General features: G+C 39.8%; 1 protein-coding gene across 1 annotated transcript; it reads left to right on the forward strand.

The window, feature by feature from the left end:
• Positions 1-547: 547 nt before the first annotated feature.
• Positions 548-25,517, forward strand: VIRMA (vir like m6A methyltransferase associated). Its single transcript, XM_005150866.3, has 24 exons — positions 548-613; positions 3,160-3,275; positions 3,524-3,610; positions 4,006-4,054; positions 4,674-4,842; positions 5,743-5,865; positions 6,141-6,437; positions 7,508-8,660; positions 9,627-10,118; positions 10,989-11,143; positions 12,533-12,615; positions 13,080-13,173; positions 13,304-13,848; positions 14,429-14,664; positions 15,365-15,617; positions 17,670-17,887; positions 19,089-19,221; positions 19,814-19,966; positions 21,371-21,531; positions 21,784-21,880; positions 22,893-23,059; positions 23,207-23,538; positions 24,378-24,521; positions 24,981-25,517. Exons 1-24 carry the CDS (start codon positions 551-553, stop codon positions 25,136-25,138), a joined length of 5,478 nt encoding a protein of 1,825 aa, XP_005150923.1. The 5' UTR covers positions 548-550; the 3' UTR covers positions 25,139-25,517.
• The last annotated feature ends 303 nt before the right edge of the window (positions 25,518-25,820 follow it).

The raw sequence follows: 25,820 nt of genomic DNA on the forward strand, positions 1-25,820 counted from the left end.
GAGCTGCAGAGAGGTTCCAAGGAATTGTTTTACGTGTACTTGAGAGAGACGATAGTTTTAAACAGGGAAAAGCTGCCAAGAAAATTCCTCAAGCAGGACTGCATTTAGCCAGTGTTGATCCGGAGCTCAATCCCGCTCACCCCAGCCGCTGCTCACACGCTCATCCTGCAGCACGAGTGCAGTGGTACCTGCCTCGCTCCGCCGGGGCCCACAGCCCTCCCGCCTCTGCCTCCAGCGGGCGGCGACAGCCGAAGGGAAAGCCGGTGCGGCCTCTCCTCTCTCCATCCCCGAACTTTTGCTCTGGTCCGGTGCAGTGGCAGCGCCTCGAGTGACGCCGCACGTCTCTCGGGCCGGGGCGGCAGTATGTCCGCAGCCTCGCCCGCTGACGAACGCGACCCCGACTCCCTTCCCCTCTCCTCACGGCGCTGACAGAGGTGGATCCTCACGCCCGGGGCAACACCTCCCACCTCAGCCCCGCCCACCTCTCTGGCGGCGGCCCGGAAGCACTCTGGCTAGCGCCCGGAAGCCCTTCTCCCTCTGCCGAACCAAGATGGCGGTGGACACCACAACCGAGTTGCTGTTTTTAGACACGTTCAAGCACCAGAGCGCTGAGGTAACGTGGTGGTGACGGTGCTGGGGAGGCCGCTGGCTTTCTCTTTCTTATTCCTGGCTGCTTCTGCGCTCTCCTGCTCGTGGCAGCTCCGCGGCTGCTGCAGGGCACAGAGCGCCGCTGGGGTAGGCCCCGTTTTTGGCTCTCGCGTCAGCGGGTGGCCGGGCAGGAGGGAGCAGCCCCGGGAGGGAGCCTGCTGAGGGGGATCCTTGCCTTCTTCCACCGTGCTGCCGAAGCCCCCGTAGTGCTCCCATCCCCGCGCTGTCCCGGCAGCCCGGGATGCCGTTGGCAAGCACTGAGGGAAGGCGCTGCTGTGGGAAGGGAGGCAACGGGGAGGAGAGGCAAGTGGGAAGTAAAGAGGATTAAATTGTTTTGGGAAGTCCATAAGGGAGGAAGACGGGGGAGGGTCTGTCAGATTCTTGGTATTTTTCTGTACCTAATGAGCAGAAGTATTCGTGTGTATGTGAGATACTCCCTTAGGTTTATGCAGCCCACGTGCGTCGTGACCAAAATGAGTATTTGAGGCTTGCTTCAGCAGTGGGAAATCGTGCAGATATTCCACTTTGCGGCTGTTGGGATCCTGAGCATCCTTGAAGCTGCTTGTGTTACAGCAGATTTGTCCAGGGCCCATTGTGCTCTTCAAGGATGAAGATGGGGATCATAAGGGAAAACAAAAAATGTCGTGTAACATGAAGATGTTATAGGATCATAGAATTCTGAACTATGTTTTTGGATAGGTATCAGGGGAAGAAAATTAGGTATTTTGAGTTGATACTGCAATTAAAAACAAATGGGAAGTTATTCTGGGGTAATTTCTAGCTACCATGACTAGGAAGACCCATGTGTATTTTTAATTTTACTGTTTAAGACAGCATTGGGCAGGAAATGCTCACCTCTTCAGTTCCCCTGGGTAGGAAACAATACCCATTCCTGTTCCCTTCAAGGGCAGCGTGGTCTCTTACTGAACATTTTTAATTGTGTATAATGTTTTCTGGCACTTTGATTTTTGCATAAATCTTCTAAACCTAAATCATATTGAATTTTTATTAAAGAAAAAACCAAAATGCATATTACATGTTGCAGAAATGCCTTCTTTATGTCATACTAATTATTCAGCTAAATGGTCTATGAGTCTTGCTTTAGAGGTTGTGGTTCTTCATAGGATCATAGGATAGTACCAGGCAGCTGCTCTCTCCCCCCTGCTTCAGTGGGATGGGGAGGAGAATTGGAAAAAAAAGTTAAAACCTATGGGTTGAGGTAAGAACAGTTTAATAATTAAAATGAAGTACATTATAATGCTGGCACTACTAATAATAATTAAAAGGGAAATGACAAAGAGAGAAAGAGATCAAATTAAAACCTCAACAAACAACATTGATGCAAAAGACAATTGCTCACCACCCACCACCCAGCCTGTCCCTAAGCAGCAATTGTCCCCCAGCCAACATCTCCCCTAGTTTATATACTGGGCATGACCGTGCTGTGGTATGCAGTACCCCTCTTGCTAGTTTGGATCAGGTGTCCTGTCTCTGCTTCCTCCAGGCTTCTTGTGTGCCTCCTCACTGGCAGAGCATGAGAGACTTGAAAAGTTCTTGATCATGTTAAATGCTACTTGGCAGCAGCTAAAACATCGGTGTGTTATCAGCGTTGTCCTCAGAGTAAAGCCAAAACACAGCACTGCACCGGCTGCTAGGAAGAAAATTAACTGTATCTCAGCTGAAACCAGGACAGCTTCAGTTTAAGAATGTCTGTATGCTTACAGGTGGACATATAGTTGATACATATGTACTATTTTGTGAGTGTATACATGATAAAGTTGATGTATATAAAAAAATACCCAAAGTAGTGAATTTAGTCAGAGGAGACCTTCAGCTTTAATTGTTTGGTGGCTGCTGCGTGGGAAGTCACTGTGTCTTTATGATTGCTTCCTAGTTTGCACAGACATCTTTTAGGAATGAGTGCTGAAGCATTAGAATTCGTGATACTTGCTATTCCTTTGTGGTAAACAGAAATGTTACTTGCAAAAGGTTTTCAGATGATGCTGCAAAATGGGAGAAATAAGCATACAGATTTCTTGTACAGGTCTAGTAAAACAGATTTATAGTATAATTTCTAATATTATGTTTGTAATATAACATTTGCTAACTTTTGAAATTAAACCACACATTTTCTTTTCTCTTTAATTGTAAAATTGTAATGTTTTAGTAAAAGTACTTTTAATAATTTAAGTTCCAGTTTTTACCTTTACCAGCACACTTTGTTAAAAAAAAACCCTATTACATTTAAGATTCTCACAAATAAAGGGAGCCAGTTATGTAAATAAATCAGTAACACTTTCTGTAAAAAAGTGTTAAATATAGAAAAGTGTCAGAAGATTATATAAAAACCTTTTCTGTGTAACAGTGTTTTAACAGTGTTTAGCATTTTATGGAATTGAATTTTGTGATTTATTAGGATTACAAGTTTAATTTGGTCAATAAAATTCTTTAACTGCATCATGTTGTTTGAATTTTACATTTCTTAGACTTTCTTTATTTTTTGTTTTGTAGCAAAGTACCAATATAGATGTAGTTCGTTTTCCATGTGTGGTTTACATAAATGAAGTACGTGTCATTCCTCCAGGAGTGAGAGCTCACACAAGTTTGCCTGACAATAGGGCTTATGGGTAAGTGAAAGGTAGCAGGTGTCCAATGCAGGGAAACCTTGCTGTTATTTTTTCTTGAACTTGCGTATCATAATAGAGCCTCCAGTATAAAAGCGTAAAATGCATTTATGTCTCTGCTGAACTTGTAATTATTTTGGGGAATTACCTAAACAGTATAATTTAAAGCCCTCCCCCCCTCCCTCTATTAGTCCTACTTACTCTGATAAGAAGCTCAACTCAGTTGATTTTTACCTTTGTTCTGTTTCCAGAGAGACATCTCCACATACATTTCAACTGGACTTGTTTTTCAACAATGTCAGCAAGCCAAGTGCCCCTGTTTTTGATAGGCTAGGGAGGTAAGTTCCTTTAGGACTGGTGCATGGCTTCATTATCTATCTTTTCTTCCTTATAATTTTTTAGTGCAGAAAATGTACAGTAGAAAATCTGTATCTCCTATGAGTTCATGTTTGATCTGGTTTTTGCTAGTTTGTGCTTTTGCCCTTCAGTCCGTGTGGGAGGACAGAGGTTCATGCTTAAAAGAAGAAAAGTTCTAATGTTTGTAAACTTACAGAGTCCGTATAAATTAATGAAAAGTATTTTGTAGAATTAAGTGATTTTGCACTCTTGTCTTTAAGAGCATGTATTTGTTTAGTGTTTTGCTATTGGCTTATGTGTTTAGTACTGCTGTGCTTCATGTCTTTAAACATGCTTTGTGTTAATGGAAAATAAATTAATGCATTTTATTTAACAGCCTTGAATATGATGAAAACACTTCAATTATATTCAGACCCAATGCAAAGGTAATGGAATGTGATTTAAATCTCCTTTCTTAAAGGGCTATCGTTTACATATAAATATGGTTGCCTGTGGTGCATTAGCACTGTGTAAAGTGTTTACTGTTTAAGATCTTATTCTGGTATTTGCCTGTAGTTCAGGTACTCATCACTTTTGAGTCTGCATCTATAATGGCATGAGTTGTAGAGCATTTGATTACTTGACAATTCCTATGGAGATTAACAACAGAACTATCCATTACTTAGGAGCAAAGATAAATAAGCATGTTGTGGCTGCAGGCCACACCTAAGCACATCATTTTCAGTTTTGTTTGGGTTTATTTTATTCAGATCAGGCTGTGGCCCATGGTAATTTATTTATTTATGATTTTTTTTGTCATTAATAGGCCATAGTAGATTAGGCAGTATATTGCAAGGAATTTAATGACTTTAGAGAAACAGTATTTATTTGTTGTAAAGATTAATATATTTAAAGTTTTCTCAGTTTTCAAAATGTGGTGTAAAGAGGCATTTTATTGTCCTGTTCTCCTTTCTTGCTTTTATGCAGATACTGATAGAGTAAAATAACTTTTCTGAAGTTGTCTTGTGTAGTTTTTAAGTGTTTTTTCATTAAAAAACCCAACAGGTCAACACGGATGGATTGGTTCTAAGAGGGTGGTACAACTGTTTGACTTTGGCAATATATGGCTCAGTCGACAGGGTAGTAAGTCATGAGAGAGAATCACCTCCTCCACCCCCACCTCCACCACCACCTCCCCAGCAACAGCCTGGTTTGAAAAGAAACCCAAAACATGGTAAGCATTATAAGAAAACAGAGATTTTATTAAAAAAAAAATAAACATTATGGTACCCCATCTGAAAAAAAACAAACCAAACCCAAAAAAACAAACCCATAAATCAGTTCTTTCATATTTGATATTTCAGTGGCTTTGTTTTTCTAGCTTTGTCTTTTTCCTTAAGTTTTCTACTTTTTTAATATTTATATGGAAAGTTTTTAAGTAGGTTCTTGTCTAGTGCTTTTTTGAGAGTGGGTTACTTGATGTATTATTAATTACTTAATATGATCAGAATACAGTTTAATTTGCGTGAACTCATTAAAATTTGGATGTTTGATACCACAAAAAATATTAGAGCAGTATTAAAATCATAACAAGAAAACTTCACATTCATTAACTTCCCTTTTGTGTATGGAAAATAACTTACAGAAGAGTGTTTGCTTTGCATTGGTGTTAGAATGGCCATGAATAGGATCAAGTTTCTGCTTCAGTGTTGGTTTTAGACTTAAAATTAGAACTGTCTTGTTCAGGGTACAGCTATTGAGCTGCAAAATTTGAATGTTCTCTGTAGTAATAACTGTTATAAACTATTTTTTTTTTTAACTCGGGTATTATTGGTAGAGTTAAAATATTGGTAGTTCCGAAACCAAAAATGGCAATTACCCATGTTAATTTGAACACAGTATGATGTTAAAAAAAAATCAGTGGTGTTAATATGCTTGCTTATTGGTGTAGTTCTTGTGTACATCAAAAGCGATTTCAGAAAACTGCCTCACATATTGCAGATGCAGAATACAGATTACATAGCTGCAAAATGAAGGTGTTCCCTAGTTGAAAGTAGCACTGAAAAACTGAAATTTCCTGCTTTTACTCTTGTGATTCCATTAAATACAGCTTGTATTTTCACAATAAATATAGTTGATGGAGAGAAAGAAGACCAGTTCAATGGCAGTCCTCCAAGACCACAACCTAGGGGACCAAGGACACCTCCAGGCCCTCCTCCTCCTGATGATGATGATGATGAACCTATGCCTGTGTCAGGTAGAATGAGAACAGTCTGTTTTATCTGCTACACTCACTGTTTAGTGGAGGCAGGATTCTGTGTTCCTGCCCAATGCAAAGTTTCCCATCTGCTGTAGCTTCTGCTGGACAGATTCAGTTTTAAGAAAGGGATTTGAAAGAAAATCTGTTCACTGTGTTAAATTGTATCAATTTAAAAGTTAGTAGATAGCAATTCTGTGATCCTGTATAATTGAGCATTGGATTTCAGAGAAGTTGTCTTGTATTCGTTCCTTAAATTTTGTATATATTTTTAGTGGTTGGGGAAAAAGAAGATGATGTGGACCATAGGGAAGATTACTTTGAGCCTATTTCTCCTGATCGAACATCTATTCATCAAGAAAGCCAGTATTCTGACGATGGAGAAGTGGAGGAAGATCAACAAGAAGAAGGAGATGATGAAGATGATGTGGATGTTGAGGATGAGGAGGATGAGGATGATGATGACGATGATGATGATGGACATACGGTAGAGAGTATTGCTGATGAGGAAGAGGAGGACGAGGAGGAAGATGAAGATGATGAAGAGGGTGAAGAGGAGGAAGAAGGTGAAGGTAAGTGAAGTTGTAAAAAATTAAAGGAAAAAGAATGGTTTATGAAATGTTGATGGCAGTACAATTATGATTATGAGGTATGAAGAGAACTAGATCTTGACTTGGTCATTGCACCATTGCCTGCCTCATTTATGGTTCTGTCATCTCTCGAGAACAGTATTTTGCTGTGGAATATTTATTCCTTTATAGTAAATCTTCCTGTTACGTTGTGTAAATAGAGAAAAACAGGTACAGCTTGTGTAGGTAAGAATGAACATTCTATTTTGCCAGTGTGTACCCCAGTGTTGTGGTTTAAGCCCAGCCGGCACCCAGAACCACGCAGCCGCTTGCTCCCTCCCTCCATCTTCCTCCCTGTGCTCCCGGAGGGATGGTGAGGAGAACTGAAAGAATGTAACTTCCATGGGTTGAGATGAGAACAGTCCAGTAACTAAGGTATAGCACAAACCACTACTGCTACCATCATTAATAATAATGATAAGGGAAATAACAAGGGAAGAGAATACAACTGCTCACCACCCACTGACTGATACCCAGCCTGACCCAAGCAGTGATCTAGCCCTTGGGGTAACTGCCCCCAGTTTATGTACTAGGCATGACATGCTGTCGTATGGAATACTTCTTTGGCTAGTTTGGGTCAGGTGTCCTGTCTCTGCTTCCTCCCGGCTTCCCTTCCTCCCTGGCAGAGCATGAGACTCAGAAAGTCCTTGGTCAGAGTAAACATTACTGAGCAGCAACTAAAAACATCGGTGTTATCAGCGTTGTTCCCAGGCTGAAAGTCAAAACCATAGCACTGCACCAGCTACTAAGAAGGAGAAAAATGACTGCTACTGCTGAACCCAGGACACCCAGTTAAACATTTTGCTTTATACATCCTTTTAAATGTCTCTGTTACTACGTTAAAAATCTGTCAACTGGGGCTTTCACTTGCGTCTGGAAAGAGAAAGCTTTGTGTATGTTTATTCTCCAAGTAGTAATACTTGCATTAAATAGTTACTTTTTGAGAAGATTCTCTGCAGTTGCAGACTGTTCATAGTAAATTTTATTTTGTAACTGAATATTTTTCTTTTTAGGAGATGATGGATATGAGCAGATATCAAGTGATGAAGATGGAATTGCTGATCTGGAACGTGAAACATTTAAGTATCCAAGCTTTGATATCGAATATACTCCTGAGGATCTGGCATCCGTGCCTCCTGTGACATATGAACCTTTTGAAAAGGAGCTTGGACCTCTTTTGTACTTCAGCTGCCCTTACAAGACTGTATTTGAAAATGAAGTTGGTAAAATAAAGGACCAAGACCCAGAAAAAGAAAATTCAGGGGCAGTGGAAGCATCAGTTAAATTAACTGAACTGTTGGAATTATATCAAGAGGAAAGGGGTGCAAAGTGGGTCACTGCATTAGAAGAAATTCCAAGTTTAATAGTAAAAGGATTGAGCTACCTGCAGGTGAAAGACACAAAGCAAGACTATATTACCCAGCTAGTAGACTGGACCCTGCAAGCTTTAAACCTTCAGGTAGCTCTCAAACAGCCCATTGCTTTGAATGTCCGACAACTCAAAGCTGGGACAAAATTGGTATCGTCGTTAGGAGAGTGTGGGACTCAAGGAATAACAGCACTCTTGCAGGCAGGAGTTATTAATGTACTATTTGACCTGTTGTTTGCAGATCATGTATCGTCTTCCCTTAAACTTAATGCTTTTAAAGCTTTGGATAGTGTTATTAGTATGACTGAGGGAATGGAAATGTTTCTCAGAGGTGGTGTAGATGTACATGAGAAAAGTGGTTATCAGAAACTCGTGGAACTCATATTGTTAGATCAGACTGTGAGGGTTGTTACTGCTGGTTCTGCAATTCTGCAGAAATGTCACTTCTATGAGATTTTGTTAGACATTAAAAAGGTGGTTGATCAGTTAGCAGAGAACACTCCTCCTCTTCCTAATCACACAGAATCAGAACAGGACCAGGACTTGGCAGGACTTGAAAGAACCAACCAAGAATATGAGAATGATGTGGAGGCCCCTATGGACATGGATCATCTTTTGGAATCTTCTAATATAAGTGAAGGAGAGATGGAAAAACTTGTTAGTCTTCTTGAAGAAATCTTCCATTTGATGGAAACTGCTCCTCATACAATGATTCAGCCGCCTGTGAAATCTTTCCCAACCATGGCACGTATTACAGGCCCTCCAGAAAGGGATGATCCTTACCCTGTCCTGTTTAGGTATGGCAATTGCAAATTCACTTTCTAGAGCATGTTTACTCCAACTTGATATAGGTATTTTTTAGCAGTGACCGTAGTTGACTAATGCTTTTCTAGATGTTTCATTTTGTGCTTTAGCATAAAGTCTGGGAGAGTTTGATAGTTAATGTACTTGTTATTTTGCTGGCTTTCAGTCAACCTAGTATGCATGTAACAAGAAGTCAACCTCTTTGCTATTACTAGTGTCATGCTAGCACTTCAGTCTCATTCAGTTGTGCTAGGTGCTGTTCCAATGCATGTTTGAAAAGTGGTTTTGCTTTGTTATCTTGGAACACATCTGTGTGTGTGGATAACACAAGTGTGGAATACCGCTCTCTGTATGGCAAAATTGCAAGATGCACGCCAGCCACAGTTAGAATTTGTGCAGTTTTGTCAGCATAGCTCAGTGTTTCACAGCACAGGCAGAGGATCTGAGGCCTGCCTGACTTCAGCCATTTAAAGCATCCCATGGGTTATTTCTCTGATCGCAAGTTTCTAGACAGAAAGTATTGCAGGTTGCTTTGATGGTAGTGGTGAATACAAGTATCTACGTGCAAAGAGTCTTCAAATCACTTTATATGTATGCCATACTGATTGATTTCGTAGCATACTTAACACACCATTGATGATTAGCATTGATACAGCAAATTTAATAAAATATAAAATATTATTTTGGTTGTAGGTAAGGTGGTGGTTGGGTTTTTTTGGGGGGAGCGGTTTTGAAGATCAGCATTTTATATTCAGGTATTTACTTCCTGTTAATATTATAGCAATTACATTTTATAAGGTTACATTTTTGTATTACTTCATAATCAGTTATTCTTGTAGTCCACAGATCAGTAAGTTCTGAAGCTAGGAGTCATGTAATTTTATAGAACGTTATTATGCAGTGTTATGAGATGATTGTAATATTACTGGTAATTTTCCTGTTCTTTTTTTGTTTCCCAGGTATCTTCATAGTCACCATTTCTTGGAATGCATTACTTTGCTACTCTCTATGCCAGTGACAGGCGCGCATCCAGGTGTGCTGCAAGCTATCCGAGATATATTGCGCTTCCTGGCACAGTCACAGAAGGGGCTTCTTTTCTTTATTTCTGAGTATGAAGCAACAAACTTGTTGATTAGAGCACTATGTCAGTTTTCTGATCCAGATCAGGAGGAAGGTCTCCAGTCAGATAGTGCCAATGAGGATACTTTTGCCCTGTGGCTCCTGCATTCAACACAGACATTACAGTGCATTTCAGAATTATTCTGCCACTTTCAGCGGTGCACAGCCAGTGAGGAGACTGACCATTCAGATCTGCTGGGAACACTTCACAACCTTTACTTGATCACCTTTAACCCTGTGGGAAGATCTGCTGTGGCTCATGTGTTCAGTCTGGAGAAAAATCTCCAAAGTCTTATTACTTTAATGGAATATTATTCCAAAGAAGCTTTAGGGTAATTTATGCATTTATTTATATCCTTTAGGTTTTTATGGTTTAAAAGTATCTTTTTGGAATAACTCAATGAGTCTAAAATATTTTGTCTTTTCAATCATGATTTTTTTATTTAAAAACTAAACAACCTGTAAGTAGAAGAACCTGATAGAAAATCAAGTCTGTCATTTGTAACCAGGTACTTAATACCCAGAACCTGTGTAGGTCATTCACCAAGGTGGTGTAACATAGGTCAGGCTTCTGACTATGTGAAAAAGTAAGTAGGAAGTGTTTGTTTAAACATAGAAATTGACTATTAAACAAGTAAAATATTTGATTGGGGAAACTGGACACTGTACACTTCTCTGGCATGGAATCTCTCAAATTCACAGTTCTTATAGGTGCTAAAAAGAGTCATTATTTGTTCAAGGCCAGGTTGGATGGGGCTTTGAGCAACCTGATCTAGTGGAAGGTGTCCCTGCCCATGGTGGGGGGGTGGAACTGAATGATCTTAGAGGTCCCTTCCAGCCCAAACCAGTCTGTTATTCTATGATTATTTTCTCCGGACAGGCAGTGCTACTACTTTAGGTAGCAGTACTTTTAAAACAAGATTTGTAAACCACAAAGTTACAGAAAAACATCTGTGTGCTGCTCAACTTGCTCTCATCTTTTGTGGAACCTGAAGTAAATATGAAGTCAATTTAAAGAAAGCTGTCACTTTTCAAAAAGCATGGGAGAATAAGGGCTTGGTTTTTTTGTTGATAATTATGTGAGGCAATCCTTGGTGAAGGTTGAAGTTCTGTAGGTAGATTTTTGGTGGTCAAAGAATGAAAATCTAACAAATATAATTGTAATAGCTAAGATCTAAAGAAAACCCTTATTGTTGTTTCAGAGACTCAAAGTCTAAGAAGTCAGTTGCATATAATTATGCCTGCATCCTTGTTTTGCTGGTGGTTCAATCTTCAAGTGATGTCCAAATGCTGGAACAGCACTCAGTGCCTTTGCTGAAGCTTTGTAAAGCAGATGAAAATAACACCAAATTGCAAGGTATGGTATGTGTCATTATAAGTGGGATTGTTTGAATCTATAGAAGAGACCTTTCGCATGTGGGTAATTGGAGCTTCACAATCATCTGGTTTGGATAATGTATAAAATGAAATCCCTTTTCCAGCTGCATCCTATTAGTTAAGTCACTGAGATGATGTGTAGGTTTTTTTTTGTTACTGAGATTTAAATAGGAAATTGTTTCTAGTTAGATTATTTTTCAAGTAAGAGTAACTACAATTAAGTTTGGTAATTACAGGAAGTTTGAAAATGTTTCTCTGTTCAAAATAAGAGCAGATTTTAGTAGAAATGGACTAACTAGTCAGTGAGCTGACTCTTGTTTTTGTTGTTCCCTTTAGTGATGTAAACTTATAGGGTCTTTGTATACTCATAAATAATCCTGGGACTGTTTTCTGGCACCTAGGCCAACTGGCATGGAATAAAAATGTTACTCTGTTCCTAGATCTTTTGATTCAGACTGTGTCTTGATGTGTTCCCTGGCTTGTATCGTGTCACATATCAGGCCCAGGTCATTTGGACAAAGCTAGATTGGGACACCTGCATATTGAAACTTTGATGTCCAGAGTTGTGCTCTGCATTGCTTAACTGTCTTGTTTGGGCATACCAGTAATTTCTTCCAAAACTTCTATGCACTGAAAGAAATTTGCATTCTTCAAGGTTTTAGTTTAATTCTGTCCTCTGCCATGCTTTTATTTCTTTGCTCCTGATCATCAGTTTCGTGAGAAGCAGGGCCAGTTTTTCAAACCAAATCACAAATCAGTCTGAGAGTAGTTGTCAGTTCATACACAGTTGGCTGTTGAACCTTCACATTTTTTAAAATCCTTCCAGGAATAACAAGTTTTAAAACTTTAAATCTCTTGTCCCCAGAAATTGGGACTTTCAGGTTGCTCTGGACTAAAAGGCTGTTAATTCATAAGAACTTCCAGAGTGAGTATGTATTACTGGTGCAGTCTGGCTCCATTTGGGCACTTAATAGGAGTTTTGTGTTCTGTTTGTAGTAACCTGTTATATAGGTTAAGGGGAACATGCTTTGGTCCTTGCTCTTGATGAATTTTCTTTAACTGACACTGGGATCCTGAGTGTCTTTTGTAAAATATATTTAATTAAAAATAAAGCAATGACAGTTATGAGTTTTGGGTTAAATGTGCCAGCTTCTGTCTGTGTATGTGAGGTATATTGCCTATTCTGAAGTCTTATTTTTGTTGATGCTTTTCAGCTGGCTACAGCTGCATAGCATGCCTCACAGATTTCGCACTTGACCTTAGTATCTGTTGTGTAAACTAAGTACATTTTTATTGAAAACAAATTTTACGTTCATAAATGCACTCCCTTGATTAACTCTTAAGTTTTTGTTTTTTCTTTTCCCTCCAGAGCTCAGCAAGTGGCTTGAACCTTTGAAAAATCTCAGATTTGAGATAAATTGTATTCCAAATCTCATTGAATATATCAAGCAGGTTAGTAGAATACAGATAGGTGCTATCTTGCAGTTGTGCTCTGTGAGCTTAGACCTTTTGTAGTTTGGTATTTTGTCTTAGGTATGTACTAACTAACATAATATTTAAAAATACTATTACCCAAAATAGATGTTTTCATTGAAGCTTATGATTTAGGCCAGTTCTTGCACTCACTTGTATTTATTGAAAATAAATCTAAGGTAACTACATGATGCAAAGATCCAGCTATTTAAGCTTTTCAGCTTCCCATAAACCACAACACAAATGTTGACCCTCCTGTTTTTTACTTCTGCCATATTTGTGACTGCTTTGCAAAAGGTGGAATAATTGAACTTAAATGAATTGTGTGGAATATTTACAGTAACTAAATACAGGATTTGAATAGCAAGCTAGTGATATACTTGTTGTAAAGTCCTTGCTTATAATACTGGTTCTTCTGTTGTTTTTTTTTTCCTACATAAAAGAATATTGACAGTTCGATGACCCCAGATGGTGTTGGTCTTCCTACTGCACTTCGCGTTCTTTGTCATGTTGCATGTCCACCACCAATGGTAGAAGGTTGGTATGTTTGTACTGCTTCACATAGAAATCTTATTTGTTTGAGTCTTCTGTTTAAACAGTCCAAGGTGTAATTGTGATTGCCTGGGAGAATTTAGACATACAAAGATGTTATTTCTTTTCTGTACAGGTCAACAGAAAGACCTTAAATGGAATCTTGCAGTTATTCAGCTCTTTTCTTCTGAGGGAATGGACACCTTCATCCGGGTGTTACAGAAGCTGAACAGCATACTTATTCAGCCTTGGCGACTCCATGTCAACATGGGCACCACACTTCACAGAGTTACTACTATTTCCATGGCCCGCTGTACACTTACTCTTCTTAAAACGATGCTAACAGAACTCCTGAGGGGTGGATCTTTTGAATTCAAGGACATGCGTGTTCCATCAGCGCTGGTTTCTTTACACATGCTCATGTGTTCTATTCCTCTCTCAGGCCGCTTAGATAGTGACGAACAAAAAATTCAGAATGACATTGTTGATATCTTACTGACTTTTACACAAGGGGTTAACGAAAAACTTACAATTTCTGAAGAAACTTTGGCGAACAATACATGGTCTTTAATGCTCAAGGAAGTTCTCTCTTCAATTTTGAGAATTCCTGAAGGCTTTTTCTCTGGACTTATACTGCTTTCAGAGCTGTTGCCTCTTCCACTACCCATGCAGACGACCCAGGTATGGTTTAGATGTATTTAGTTTTTAAAGGATTTTAATGATGTGTAATCCTTAGACCATTTTCACAGTTGTGGAAAAAAAAGATACATGAAAGGGCGAATTAAAGTTTCTTTAAAGCATTTGTGTTCATATAGATTCTTTGAAGATAAATCGTTTTCATTAGAAACAAAATGGGTATTATTTGAGCATCTTTTAAAATCAGCAGTCCTATGTTGTTCTTGTGTCCCTTGTGAAATTACCTAGACTCCATTTTATTACTTAAAAAATTGACTATGAAACAGTTGAATTTAACCTTGAATGCCAAACTCCCAGTACATTAAGGCGCTTCATTCTCTTGGCATGGATCTTGAATATGTGATCTTTAATAAGTAAGCATAAAAGGTGTGTGACAATCAAAGCTCCTGGAGGAATACCCAATTTGCTGGAATCATGTCCTGTCATCCAGTGATAATAATGAAAATGGCATTCTGTGTTTTTGATGAGGACAGTATTACTACTTAGTCTTTACATATATCTTCTGATAGAATTCAGGTTTTCTCATGAAAGGAGAAACCTCCCTTGTGTCCTTTTGTTCCTGCAGGTAATTGAACCACATGATATTTCAGTGGCACTCAACACCAGGAAGCTGTGGAGCATGCATCTTCATGTCCAGGCCAAACTGATACAAGAAATAGTTCGATCTTTCTCTGGTTCATCTTGCCAGCCTATTCAGCATATGTTGAGACGTATTTGTGTTCAGTTGTGTGACTTGGCTTCACCTACTGCTCTTCTTATCATGAGGACTGTATTGGACCTGATTGTAGAAGACCTACAAAGGTATCTTTGTTTCCTATTGCAAACATTTCTTTAATGAACTGTTAAATTCACCTTGGTTCTGTGCAGTAGATTTAGTAGGAAGAAAATACTTTCAGAAATATTACTTACCCATTATGAACTAAGTGAATTTTCAGTCCAGTGCTAGATACTGTGTCCTGAGGCTGCTTAATGTTGATAAGGGACCATCTGATACTTCTAAGTTTTGATGTAGTTTCACATTCTTTGTTTAGGGTGTTTTACGAAGATTTTCTTCAAGCTGTCCCTACAAACCCTTATCTCATCTGTGAAGTGCTTCTAGAGGACCTAGTTGTTATGAATAAGAAAAGTAGGCCAATAAACTTCCCTGTACTGGAATTTGCACACTAACAGGGAAATGGGAAATGTGTAGATGTTTGTAAGCTCGAGTAAGTTGAATGCCACAAATTCAGAAGGTTTGAAACAATGAGTATGGTATATTAAATGCATACTATAGATTGCATTAATTAGATTAATTAATTAATTAGTTTAGTTTTGATGCAACCAGAAGTCGTTTAGTGAAAGCTGAGCAGTTTTCAAAAAGTAAATGAAATTGTAAGTTTACATATGTAGACTAGGTGGGTTTTTTTAAATGCAGAATTATATGACTACTGTAATGGCTATTTTTATAGTTTTTTAGATCACTTTAAAACAGCTTTCTCAAAGTGTATTGATATCCTTTCAGCAACACAGAAGATAAAGAGAAACAGTACACTGGACAGACCACTCGATTGCTTGCTTTATTGGATGCCCTGGCTTCACATAAAGCTTGTAAATTGGCTATTTTGCATCTTATCAATGGAACTTCTAAAGGGGATGAAAAGTATGCAGAGGTTTTCCAGGAGCTTTTGGCTTTGATGCGATCAGCTGGGGACAATGTCACTCATCAACAGTGTGCTGAATATGTAACTTCCCTTTTGCAGTCCCTCTGTGATCAGGTATTTCCTATATTTATTGCAAAACGCATTGATAATTGTAGGGGACATATTAAATGAGGTTATTTCTTAGATGCCTGCTGTTTTCCAAAAGAAATAAAAAACCCCAGTGTTGTTGAAATACAAAAAGTGAAAAAAGAGCATGGTTGCTGCTTTGGCAAACTTGCTGTCTTGGTGCTGCTGAATGTAAATCCTTTTAGTTTATGATATCTCTTTTTCATTATGTGCACTATTCTGTGGCTTATTAGAGAACAAAACCTGTATGGCACAAAGATTGACTGTCCCCTCAGATGTGGGTCACTGGCAAAACTTGAGTTGTCACAATTCACCTCTTACACTGAATATGTATCCCTTAGCTGTGTAATTGAAGCGTCATAAAAAAGTATTCCAATTATAAAGAGATATATGATACTTGTGAGACCTCACCTGGAGTATTGTGTGCAGTTCTGGTGTCCTCAACATAAAAAGGACATGGAGCTGTTAGAACAAGTCCAGAGGAGGGCCACGAGGATGATCAGGGGACTGGAACACCTACTGTGTGAAGACAGGCTGAGAAAGTTGGGGCTGTTCAGCCTGGAGAAGAGAAGGTGGCATGGAGACCTCATAGCAGCCTTCCAGTATCTGAAGGGGGCCTGCAGGGATGCTGGTGAGGGACTCTTCATTAGGGACTGTAGTGATAGGACAAGGGGTAATGGGTTAAAACTTAAATAGCAGAGGTTTAGACTGGATATAAGGAAGAAATTGTTTACTGTGAGGGTGGTGAGGCACTGGAATGGGTTGCCCAGGGAGGTAGTGAATGCTCCATCCCTCGTAGTGTTCAAGGCCAGGCTGCATAGAGCCTTGGGTAATATGGTTTAGTGTGAGGTGTCCCTGCCCATGGCAGGGGGGTTGGAACTAGATGATCTTAAGGTCCTTTACAACCCTAACTATTCTATGATTCTATGATAAATTGCTGCCATAAAACTCCACCATTAAAAAATAAAGCACAGGTTACTAGAGCAAGGTAAGAAATGTTACCTGGAAACTGATTCATAAACTGGCCCAGGTGGTTTCTCATTAGTTGTGTGCATAGATTTGCATGTCATTATTTTCCTTAACAGTTGCATGTGTTTATTTGCTTTAGTGCTTACCCACTTACGCAAAAGACATTTCGGCATTGTTGGTTGGTAGAAATTAATCAGCCTTTTGCATATAAACAACAGTATTTGTATCTGTGCCCATGCAAATTTGTTGTTAAAGTCAGTCTTGTTTTATTTGATGTAAAATGTGGAGGGGGCAGTAGGTCTTGAAACTTGCTAGGTAGTGTCTTAACCTCTAAATTTTCACAGAACCACAGAATCACAGAATATCTCAAATTGGAAATAACCCATAAGGATCATGGAGACCAGTCCCTGCACCTTGCAGGACTACCTAAAACTACACTGTATGATTAAGAGCTTTGTCCAGATGCTCCGTGAACTCTGACAGGCTTGGTGCCGTGTTTCCTTGGGGAGCCTGTTCCAAGGACCAACCACCTTCTCTGTGAAGAACCTTCTAATGTCTAACCTGAGCTTCCCCTGACGCACCTTCATTGCATTTCCTGGGTCCTATCACTGATCACCAGAGAGGAGATAATCCCTTGCCTCTCCTCTGCCTCCTTCCTGTGAGGAGGTTGTAGACTGGGATGAAGCCACCCCTCAGCCTTCTCTTCTTCCAAGCTGAACAAGCCAAGTGACCTCACCTACTCCTTGTATCTAAGGGACATAAATTAAGGGACAGTTTGACTACCTAGGCGAGAAACTGTAGGCATATTATCCAGTGACTGTTTGGCTTTCACCTGTGATTCTGCTGTCACATTTCACCCTTTGGGGCTTTTATGTTTTTAAAAATTAATAATGGCTTGTAACCCTGAACAGAAAATAAAAAAGATACTCTAGATGAGTATTTTACTGGTCAGTAATAACTGAAATACTGGAACAAGATGGTATAGGGTTAGTGAAAGAACCTGGTATAGCTTACATTTACTGCTGGTACACAGAAGGCATTTTTTACTATGTGTATAATCATTTTTTATAGGATATTGCACTCATTTTACCAAGTTCATCAGAAGGCTCTGTGTCCGAATCAGAACAGCTTTCCAACTCTTTACCAAGCAAAGAGCTGATGCCCTTGATTTGTGACTGTCTGATGGAAACGTTAACTAATTCTGAGAGCAGTTACAATTGTCTGCTGCAGTGTATCCGAACCATGATGTTCCTGACAGAGCATGATTATGGCTTCTATCACTTAAAGAGGTATGGTGTTCCAAGATGTCACTGACTACTTAAAATAATTTAAAAACTTCTGCAATGTGAAACAATTTCCTTTGCCTCTAGTGGAAATGTTAAGGCACCTGAACTTTTATTTCTCTCTGGGGCTTCAGTATTTTACTCAGTATTATGGTCTTACTTTACTTGAGATTTTACCTCTGAACCATTTCTGCAGTATATACATAGGAGCACTTTGTTTCAAGAAAAAAGAGTAAAAAAGTAAGAAGAGGTTTATGTACTCCATTTTGTCACTTCAAAGCTGGAAGACTGGTATGAGATATGGTGTTTGTGTCCCTTCCTTTTGAGTCACTCTGTAGTTAGAGTACTCATCTGGGGCATTGGAGAGCTGTCTGACATTCCCTCTGTTTTGAGGGTTTTCAGTTTGTACTTCCCACAGTGTCCTGACCTCCAGGCAGTTAAGGCTTTAGAAATGAGGGGTTTGGGTTTTTTGCGTAACTTCTTAATGTTGACTCCACTCCCTTCTGAACAGAATATCTGCATGCATGGGACAGTATGGTGTTGTTTGACGCTTAATGCCTCTGAGGTGCAGGCGGAGAGGCAAGAAATTTGTGAGGTTCCCAAACTGAAAAAGGTAGTACCTGGGGCTTTGTCAATAAAAGTTTGTTCAAAGCACACTTCTGAGCAGTGCTACAGACCTGTGCTGTTCAGGCTGCAAGAAGCTATACAACCCACAAATTGAAAATAAGCAAAGATGCTGTTGTTTCTATGATTCTGTATGTCTAGCTGTCAGCTTCAGTGCACAGCCTTGCTATTTTTGTGTTGATGATTACCTTTCTGGTTTGTTTCTGCAGCTAGGCAGCTTGGGATGCAGTAAAATTGTAACATCATGATCCTGCTTTATACATAAGGTCCTTTGCAAAAAGATATTTCTGTAGTCCTATCCCTGTGCCACCAAAGATGAAAATGTAATTTCTTGCAGGTTTTAGAGATGTCATTGTAGTATGTATAGCTGTGTATATAGAGTCTGAGGTATCTGTAGACAGCACTGGTGAGAGCAACAATCTACTACAGTGAAAATTAAGGAAGGTCCAGCTTCTAATCTTGATAATTGTAAAATTTAACAGATTTGGTTTCATGTAGGTTATTTTCCTGTGTCTATTTCACTGTAATGTGTTAGAATGTATGCACTAATCAAGTATTTTCTCTCTTTTAATTATGAAAACAGCTCCCTAAGAAAACACAGCAGTGCTCTCTACACTGTATTAAAGCGAGTAATAACTAGTTTTAGCAAAGACACAGGTGAACTGGCCTCTTCTTTTCTGGATTTCACACGACAGATTCTCAACTCTGATACGCTGGTAAGTGAATGTGTGTTGGATACTTAGAGAAACTCAGCTGCATTTTCTCTGACATCTGCAGTGTGAGGCATGTTGAGGAACAGTTATTTCAGAAAGCAGTTGACTGCAGATTGCTGTGTAAGGCTTTTCCATCAGTAGCATTAGTGCCATCTTTATTTTTTAATGAAAGCTGGGCAGAACAGATGTTTAGTAAATAAGGTATTTCAGTAAGCAGAACAGCATAGTGGTTCATACTGATGTCTTAAGTGAATAGCATGCTGTTGTTTCCAGGTTTAAGATTTGTGGCATCCTGTTAGAGAGTCGCTGCATTGATATGTACTATATATAGAAAGGAATATAAAATGTTTGTTAATTCTGTGATACAGACCTCAGCTTGTCTAGGAAAGGATTGCTTTCATCTTGATGCAGCATCCAAACTTGCCTAGTAAAGTGGACTTTATTAAAATACTTTGTATTAAATGTTTTCAAATCAAGAGATTACTCTTGTTTTGCTAAATTTGCTCTAATGTGTGTTTGAATTCTGAGGGATTTGCAGTCTGGAAATATAACAAATATTTATGTGTGGTTATTTCTCACTTGCCAAATATTTCAGGGATGCTGCGGAGATGATGGAAGCCTTATGGAAACAGACGGATCTCATCCAGGCAGAACGCTGGGTCTGACTACTGCAGAGTTAAAACATCTATTGCAGAACAAAGAAGAAACCCCAGAAAACCTGCTGCTTGATCTGGAGAAGCATGTTATGGTAAAAGGATTTAAATGAGCAAGTTGATGTTGGAGTCTTGTATCTGAACATGCTTTTAAAACAATATAGACTACCCCTCCTTGGCAGGAAGGGTGCACAGCTCTGTGGCACACCTTGTGGAACTCGTAATAGCTGTTGCCACTGTTTTAAAACTGATGTCCAAAACCACCTCTTCTGTGCAGGATGGATTCTGACTTCATTGTTTGCCTTATGGTAATGGTAAGGAGTGTCAGATAGGGTTGGTATCCCCTTGTGCTGAGAGAACAGGCACACTGTAGGAGAACAGGCAGTTAACTGTGTGCTGAAAGGCAGTGAATGCATACAGCAGAGAGCACTGGATATGCTGAAGCAGATTGTTAACATAATAAGCAACAGGAACCACTGCTTAGCAGGGGCTTGATGTTACTGGTAACCAGTAACAAGTGGAGTACCCAGAAGTCAGTACTGGGGCTGATACAGTTGTATGTTTTCATCAGAAACCTGAATGGTGGATATATCTTCAGCGAATTTGTGAATGACAGTAAGCCGTAGGAGTGACTAAAGTGACAAACAGGAAAGCCTCAATCCAGAGAGACTTCAATAAACCTCGTAGCTTTGATGTAGCTGAAAGCTTGTGTGGTTTATTACGAAAGATGCAAAGTTACGTAGTGAGAGCAGGATAACCTCACGCCATGATTTGGGCTGGACTGAAAAGGGCCAGGTGATTCTGGTGGATGTTAGGTTGAACCTGGACCAACAGCATATGGTCACTGCAAACAAGGCAGACTGCTCTGAGCTGTCCTGGAAGGAGCACAGTCAGCAAATCAAGGAACTGTGCTGTCTCCTGCCATGGGATGCTGGTGAGCTCTCCTGTGGAGAGCTGCATTTGCCTCTAGGCCAGCTTTGCCTTCTAACCAGTTCCAGAGACATCTAGGGAAACAGAAGAGTGTTCTACCAAGGTGGTCAGGGACCTAGAGCACATGTGCGCTCAGGAGAGCATTAGGAAACCAGCTTGTTCAGCCTGGTGAAGAGGGCTTAGGAGCTATCTCAGAGCTACTTAGAGCTGTTTGGGAGATAGTAACAGAGATACAGTCAAACTCCTCTTGGAAATTCCAGATGATAAAACAAGGAGCAGTGGCCAGATTGTAGCTTCAGAGGTTCAGGTTGATGTTAGGAGGAGGGGGGTAGGAAATCACTGAGAGAAGTGCAGTGCTGGAACAGGTTGCTCAGGGTGGCTGTGGGCATGTGATGACAGGGTTTGTTTTACAGCATATTGAGGGGCTCCTCTGCTGTTGTGTACTCAGGTGTCTGTTTCAGTATATGGGGATGGATAGACAGTTTTGTGTAGTATCTCCCTCCACCCCCTTAATTAACAAAAACCTCTGAGGAGGGGAAAAAGTTCTGACTTGTGCTATGATGCCTTAGGATCGTTCAAAGGAAGATGATGGCCTTGAATCCTTACTGGACAACATCGTTGGAGTGAGGCAGATGTTGGAATCTGCGGGTGATTCTTGTCCACTGAGTGACCAAGATGTAGAGCCTATTCTTTGTGCACCAGACTCTCTTCAGAATTTGTTTAACAACAGGTAAAATGGTTAAATATGTGAGCATACCTGTAATTTACTTAAGAAAATGCAGTAATTTATGCATGAGTATATAACAAACAGAATCTAAACACCACTGTTATCACTACTACCTACTAGTCCTGGTGTATTTAATTTCATGTTGAGTATCAAGGGTAAAGCAGCAACATTCACCCCAGGTTCTGTAATGCTGCATGTACTTGCAATTGGTTGTCATTCATAACCAAAGAGGTATTTGGTATTGTTTTATTGCAGGACTACATATGTGCTGGCAGACGTGATGGATGACCAGCTGAAGTCCATGTGGTTCTCACCCTTTCAGGCTGAAGAAATAGACACCGATCTGGACATGGTAAAAGGCTTCATTAACCTGCCTGAAGTGGGTATAAAAATGAGGGTCAGCAGGAGGTAGTAGCATCAGGAATTCATATGGCCAAAGGGTTTGTTTTCCTGAATTCACCCGGGTAAACTGACCCAGATACCAGCATTGGCATTTGTTACAGGTTGTTACCAAATGCCTTCAAGTTTACTTGGAAGCAGCAACAAACCTTCTGCAGCGCTCTAATGCAGAAGCCATCCTTAGAGGAACAGTTGCGTCCATCTTGACCTGCTCCTGCATTGCTGCTGGGGCTTTACAGCAGCTTGTGATAAATGTAGACAAGGTGATTTCTTTCCTTTTCCTTGCTTATCTCTGTCACTGCAATACCCAGAGTACCCAAGAGCTACACTTTGTTAAAGAAATCTTTGCTCTGATGCTACAAAAGTGGAAAAATGGCTCTAGTAAATGAAACTTCCTGCACAAAAACTTGTCATAGGAGTTGAACCTCGATTTGTGTAATTTAAACTGTAAATGTTATTTTGAAATCTAGACAGTAACATTCCTTTATTTTTAAAGTGAGCAGTTGGCAGTGTCTTAATTTACGTGAGAAATAATCAGTGCCCATTGACTGCTTTGCTTTCATTCTTTTTTAGATGTGCTCTTTTTAATGAACATGCAGAGGTGTTCGTGTTTTAATTTCTTAAGCAAAACCCAAACTGTTGATTCCCATATAAAAGTGTAGGACTGTAGCTTCAGCAGAAGAATTCCTCGCTGTAGGTCATTTAGTGACAAGTGTTTGTACTTAAAAGCTATGCTCTTGCCTTTGCTGAGATCCAGAACCAGCAAGACAATTTTGCTGCAGCTCTGCTGCTCCTTTGTTACTTAGTAGCAATACTGCTGCTTTTTTTGAGCCACACAACTGAATGAAAAGGTGCTTTTTTGCTGTGATAGAAGGACCTTTGCTGGACGTCATCCATCCTCGTGCAGCATGTTTTCTTCTTAAGAGGAACTACTGATGATTGTTGTAATAAAACTATCATTGCAGGTAAAAGTTGACTTGATTGAACTGTCAGAGAAGGGCTGCAGTGATTTTGACTTGCAAGCTGAATTAGAGAGGTCATTTTTGTCAGAGCCATCATCTCCTGGACGCACAAAAACCACCAAAGGGTTCAAACTCGGCAAGCACAAGCACGAGACCTTCATAACTTCAAGGTAAGATGAGTATAAAGAGTAAGTAATGTGTTCAGCGCTGACTTGTATATTCTCAAACCTTTCAAATTATATCTCCAATATGGAGAATGCCTGACCTTCAATATGAATACATTTTTACATTAAATGAATTATGCTTTGTTGTGACAGTGGAAAATCCGAGTACATAGAGCCTGCAAAGAGAGCTCACGTTGTACCACCACCAAGAGGAAGAGGCAGAGGAGGATTTGGACAAGGGATTCGACCACATGATATCTTCCGTCAGAGGAAACAGAACACAAGCAGGCCACCCTCCATGCATGTGGATGACTTTGTTGCTGCAGAGAGCAAAGAAGTTGTTGCTCCAGACGGGATACCACCAGCCAAAAGGCCACCAAAAGTGTCGCAGAAGATTTCTTCACGTGGTGGTTTCTCAGGGAATCGTGGAGGACGAGGAGCTTTTCACAGTCAGAACAGGTTCTTTACACCACCTGCTTCAAAAGGTATGTTGTTTCCTGTATCAGAATTGGAGTAAATGAATGCTAAAAATACTTCAGGAATACTAACCAATTTACTAGCAGTTAATCATCCCTGGTGTGAGATGTTCCTGAAGCAGTGTTCTTGAAGTAAGTTGTTTAGCACTAGAAAAGGTTCTCTCAAGTGCTGTGGAATTAAGACTGTGAGTTGCCTTTTCTCTCCCTCTTTTACAAAAGAAGTTAGCTGTTTTCTTTTAGCAATGGTTGGAGTGCTTTAGAGATGCAGTCGTAAAAATAAAAAGCATTCTCTACCATTTGTGACATGGTAGTTTCTGAAATCAAGCATCACAATGCATCTGTCTTTAAATGAGGCTTTTGAATAAAAGGATGGCAGAACCTGACAAGAATAAGATACAGTTTTCAGTGAATCTGGAGATTCTGTCTACACAGTGTGAAGTTTCTTTCATATACAGACAACGTTGCATTCCCTTCCATCATGTAAATGGGGCAAGTCTTTGCATAGCAGAAACAGAAAATACTTCCATTTAGTAAAGTTATAAAGACTAGGATTTACTTTATTGCAAAACTTTGAAGTGTAGGAGTCTATCTTCCTACACTAGATAATATGAATTCTTTTAAACTTGAGTTCATGTCTGTAAAATAGGTATTTTCCTGAATTCTGTGTATAATACAGTAACTTGCAGACTTTGAGTTAGAATACTTGAGGGTTTTTTGATGCAGAGTAGCTTTATCTATTTGAATGATGTAAATTATGTATTTATTACCCTGAGTACTGTGAGGCTTGAAATGGAAACCAGACAGTGACATTTGCTCAGCAGCATGTGGGTTTTTCTCTCCCTATCCAGGAAATTACAGTCGTCGTGAAGGTGCTCGAGGCTCAAGCTGGAGCGCACAGAGTACACCCAGGGGAACCTACAATGACAGTAGAGGTGGTCAAAGCAATTTTAACAGGGGTCCACTGCCACCACTGAGACCATTAAGTTCAGCAGGTACATGGTATTCATATGGGCATCGAACTATAGAAAATTCCTTGAATTTCATTTTTGCTTTACAAATGAAACCATGCAAGGATGCTGCAGACACCCTGAAATTCAGCAAATGTTTTAAGCATATATGAACAGTTGTCACTGAGACTGTGTCCAATCCAGCCCAACTTTCCTACCAACTGCCCTGTAATCCATAGAACTTGCTGAATTGAACGCTTGATCGCAGAACCTTAATTTTGCATTGAGACTTTTGCAGTTCGGTTCTCTTCGTACCTACATGGTAACTATAGAGCCCATCAAAGCAAAAATACTTGCCTAAAAGAAAAGTGAGCATTAAGAGGAGAATCCAGATGCGGTTTGTGTCTCATCCTGATGTTGTCCTTGCGCTTTCCCAGCAGCTACTACGCCTAGGGCCTTTTTTTTTTTTTTTTTCCAACTGAGTATACTTTTCTTTGCTTTAAGGCTACCGACCGAGCCCTCGGGATCGTGCTTCCAGAGGCCGGGGAGGAATCGGACCATCTTGGACAAGTGCTAATAGTAGTAGCAGTGGTGGCTCAAGAGGGAAGTTTGTTAGTGGAGGCAGTGGAAGAGGTCGTCATGTACGTTCCTTCACACGATAAAATGAGACCCAATGGAACAGCCCAACCATATGGACTTGTGTGAAGATGACAAAGAAGAGCGGCACTAAAGGACCAATTCAGAGTTACTGCTCTCTGAAGGACACCAAGAGAATATTTTTGCCTGAAGAAAAGTTTTTGTTTGATACAAGACTTGAAATTTCAATAAAAGTCAAGACTTTTTGTGTACAATTGTAAATTTTTTGTTCCTTTTGAAAGAATGGTTTTTTTGTGGACTTCAGTAGACTATGCTCAGTAAAGAACCTCTTTGAGTTGACACTTGAAGGACTTCTAAAATACTCATTGTGCCAAAAGAAAGGTACAGGCGTTTTGTGTGTGACTTACTACCGCAAGAAGATCAAATATATATATGTATATGTAAGGCAATCTTAGTTTTCTTTCTCTCAGGTTTAGAGCCATTAGCCCCTTTTTGGTCTTTAGCCAATCTGAATTACTAATGAATGAGGTCCATCTGGCAGCAGCTGAAGTAGCAGGTGACAGAAGATTGACTGAAAATGATCTGTGAAAGAATACAAATGTAAATGTGATTTGTGTAGGGTTTATTGTACATCTGGTAATGTGAGTAGACATTTAAATAAGATTGCACACCTAAAATCAGTAGAAAATCCGTCATTGACAAAAGGGAGAATAAAGTGATGTTCTAGCATTTAGTACTCCAGCTCAT

Source organism: Melopsittacus undulatus, chromosome 1 (assembly GCF_012275295.1).
Source record: "Melopsittacus undulatus isolate bMelUnd1 chromosome 1, bMelUnd1.mat.Z, whole genome shotgun sequence".
Taxonomy (NCBI): domain Eukaryota; kingdom Metazoa; phylum Chordata; class Aves; order Psittaciformes; family Psittaculidae; genus Melopsittacus; species Melopsittacus undulatus.

Bases quoted from the DNA above. Each gene is read 5' to 3' on its own strand.
- VIRMA (XM_005150866.3), top strand. From the start codon at position 551: ATGGCGGTGGACACCACAACCGAGTTGCTGTTTTTAGACACGTTCAAG. The intron at 4,055-4,673 runs GTAATGGAATGT...AAAACCCAACAG, and splicing joins TATTCAGACCCAATGCAAAG to GTCAACACGGATGGATTGGT. The intron at 23,539-24,377 runs GTATGTTGTTTC...CTCCCTATCCAG, and splicing joins TACACCACCTGCTTCAAAAG to GAAATTACAGTCGTCGTGAA.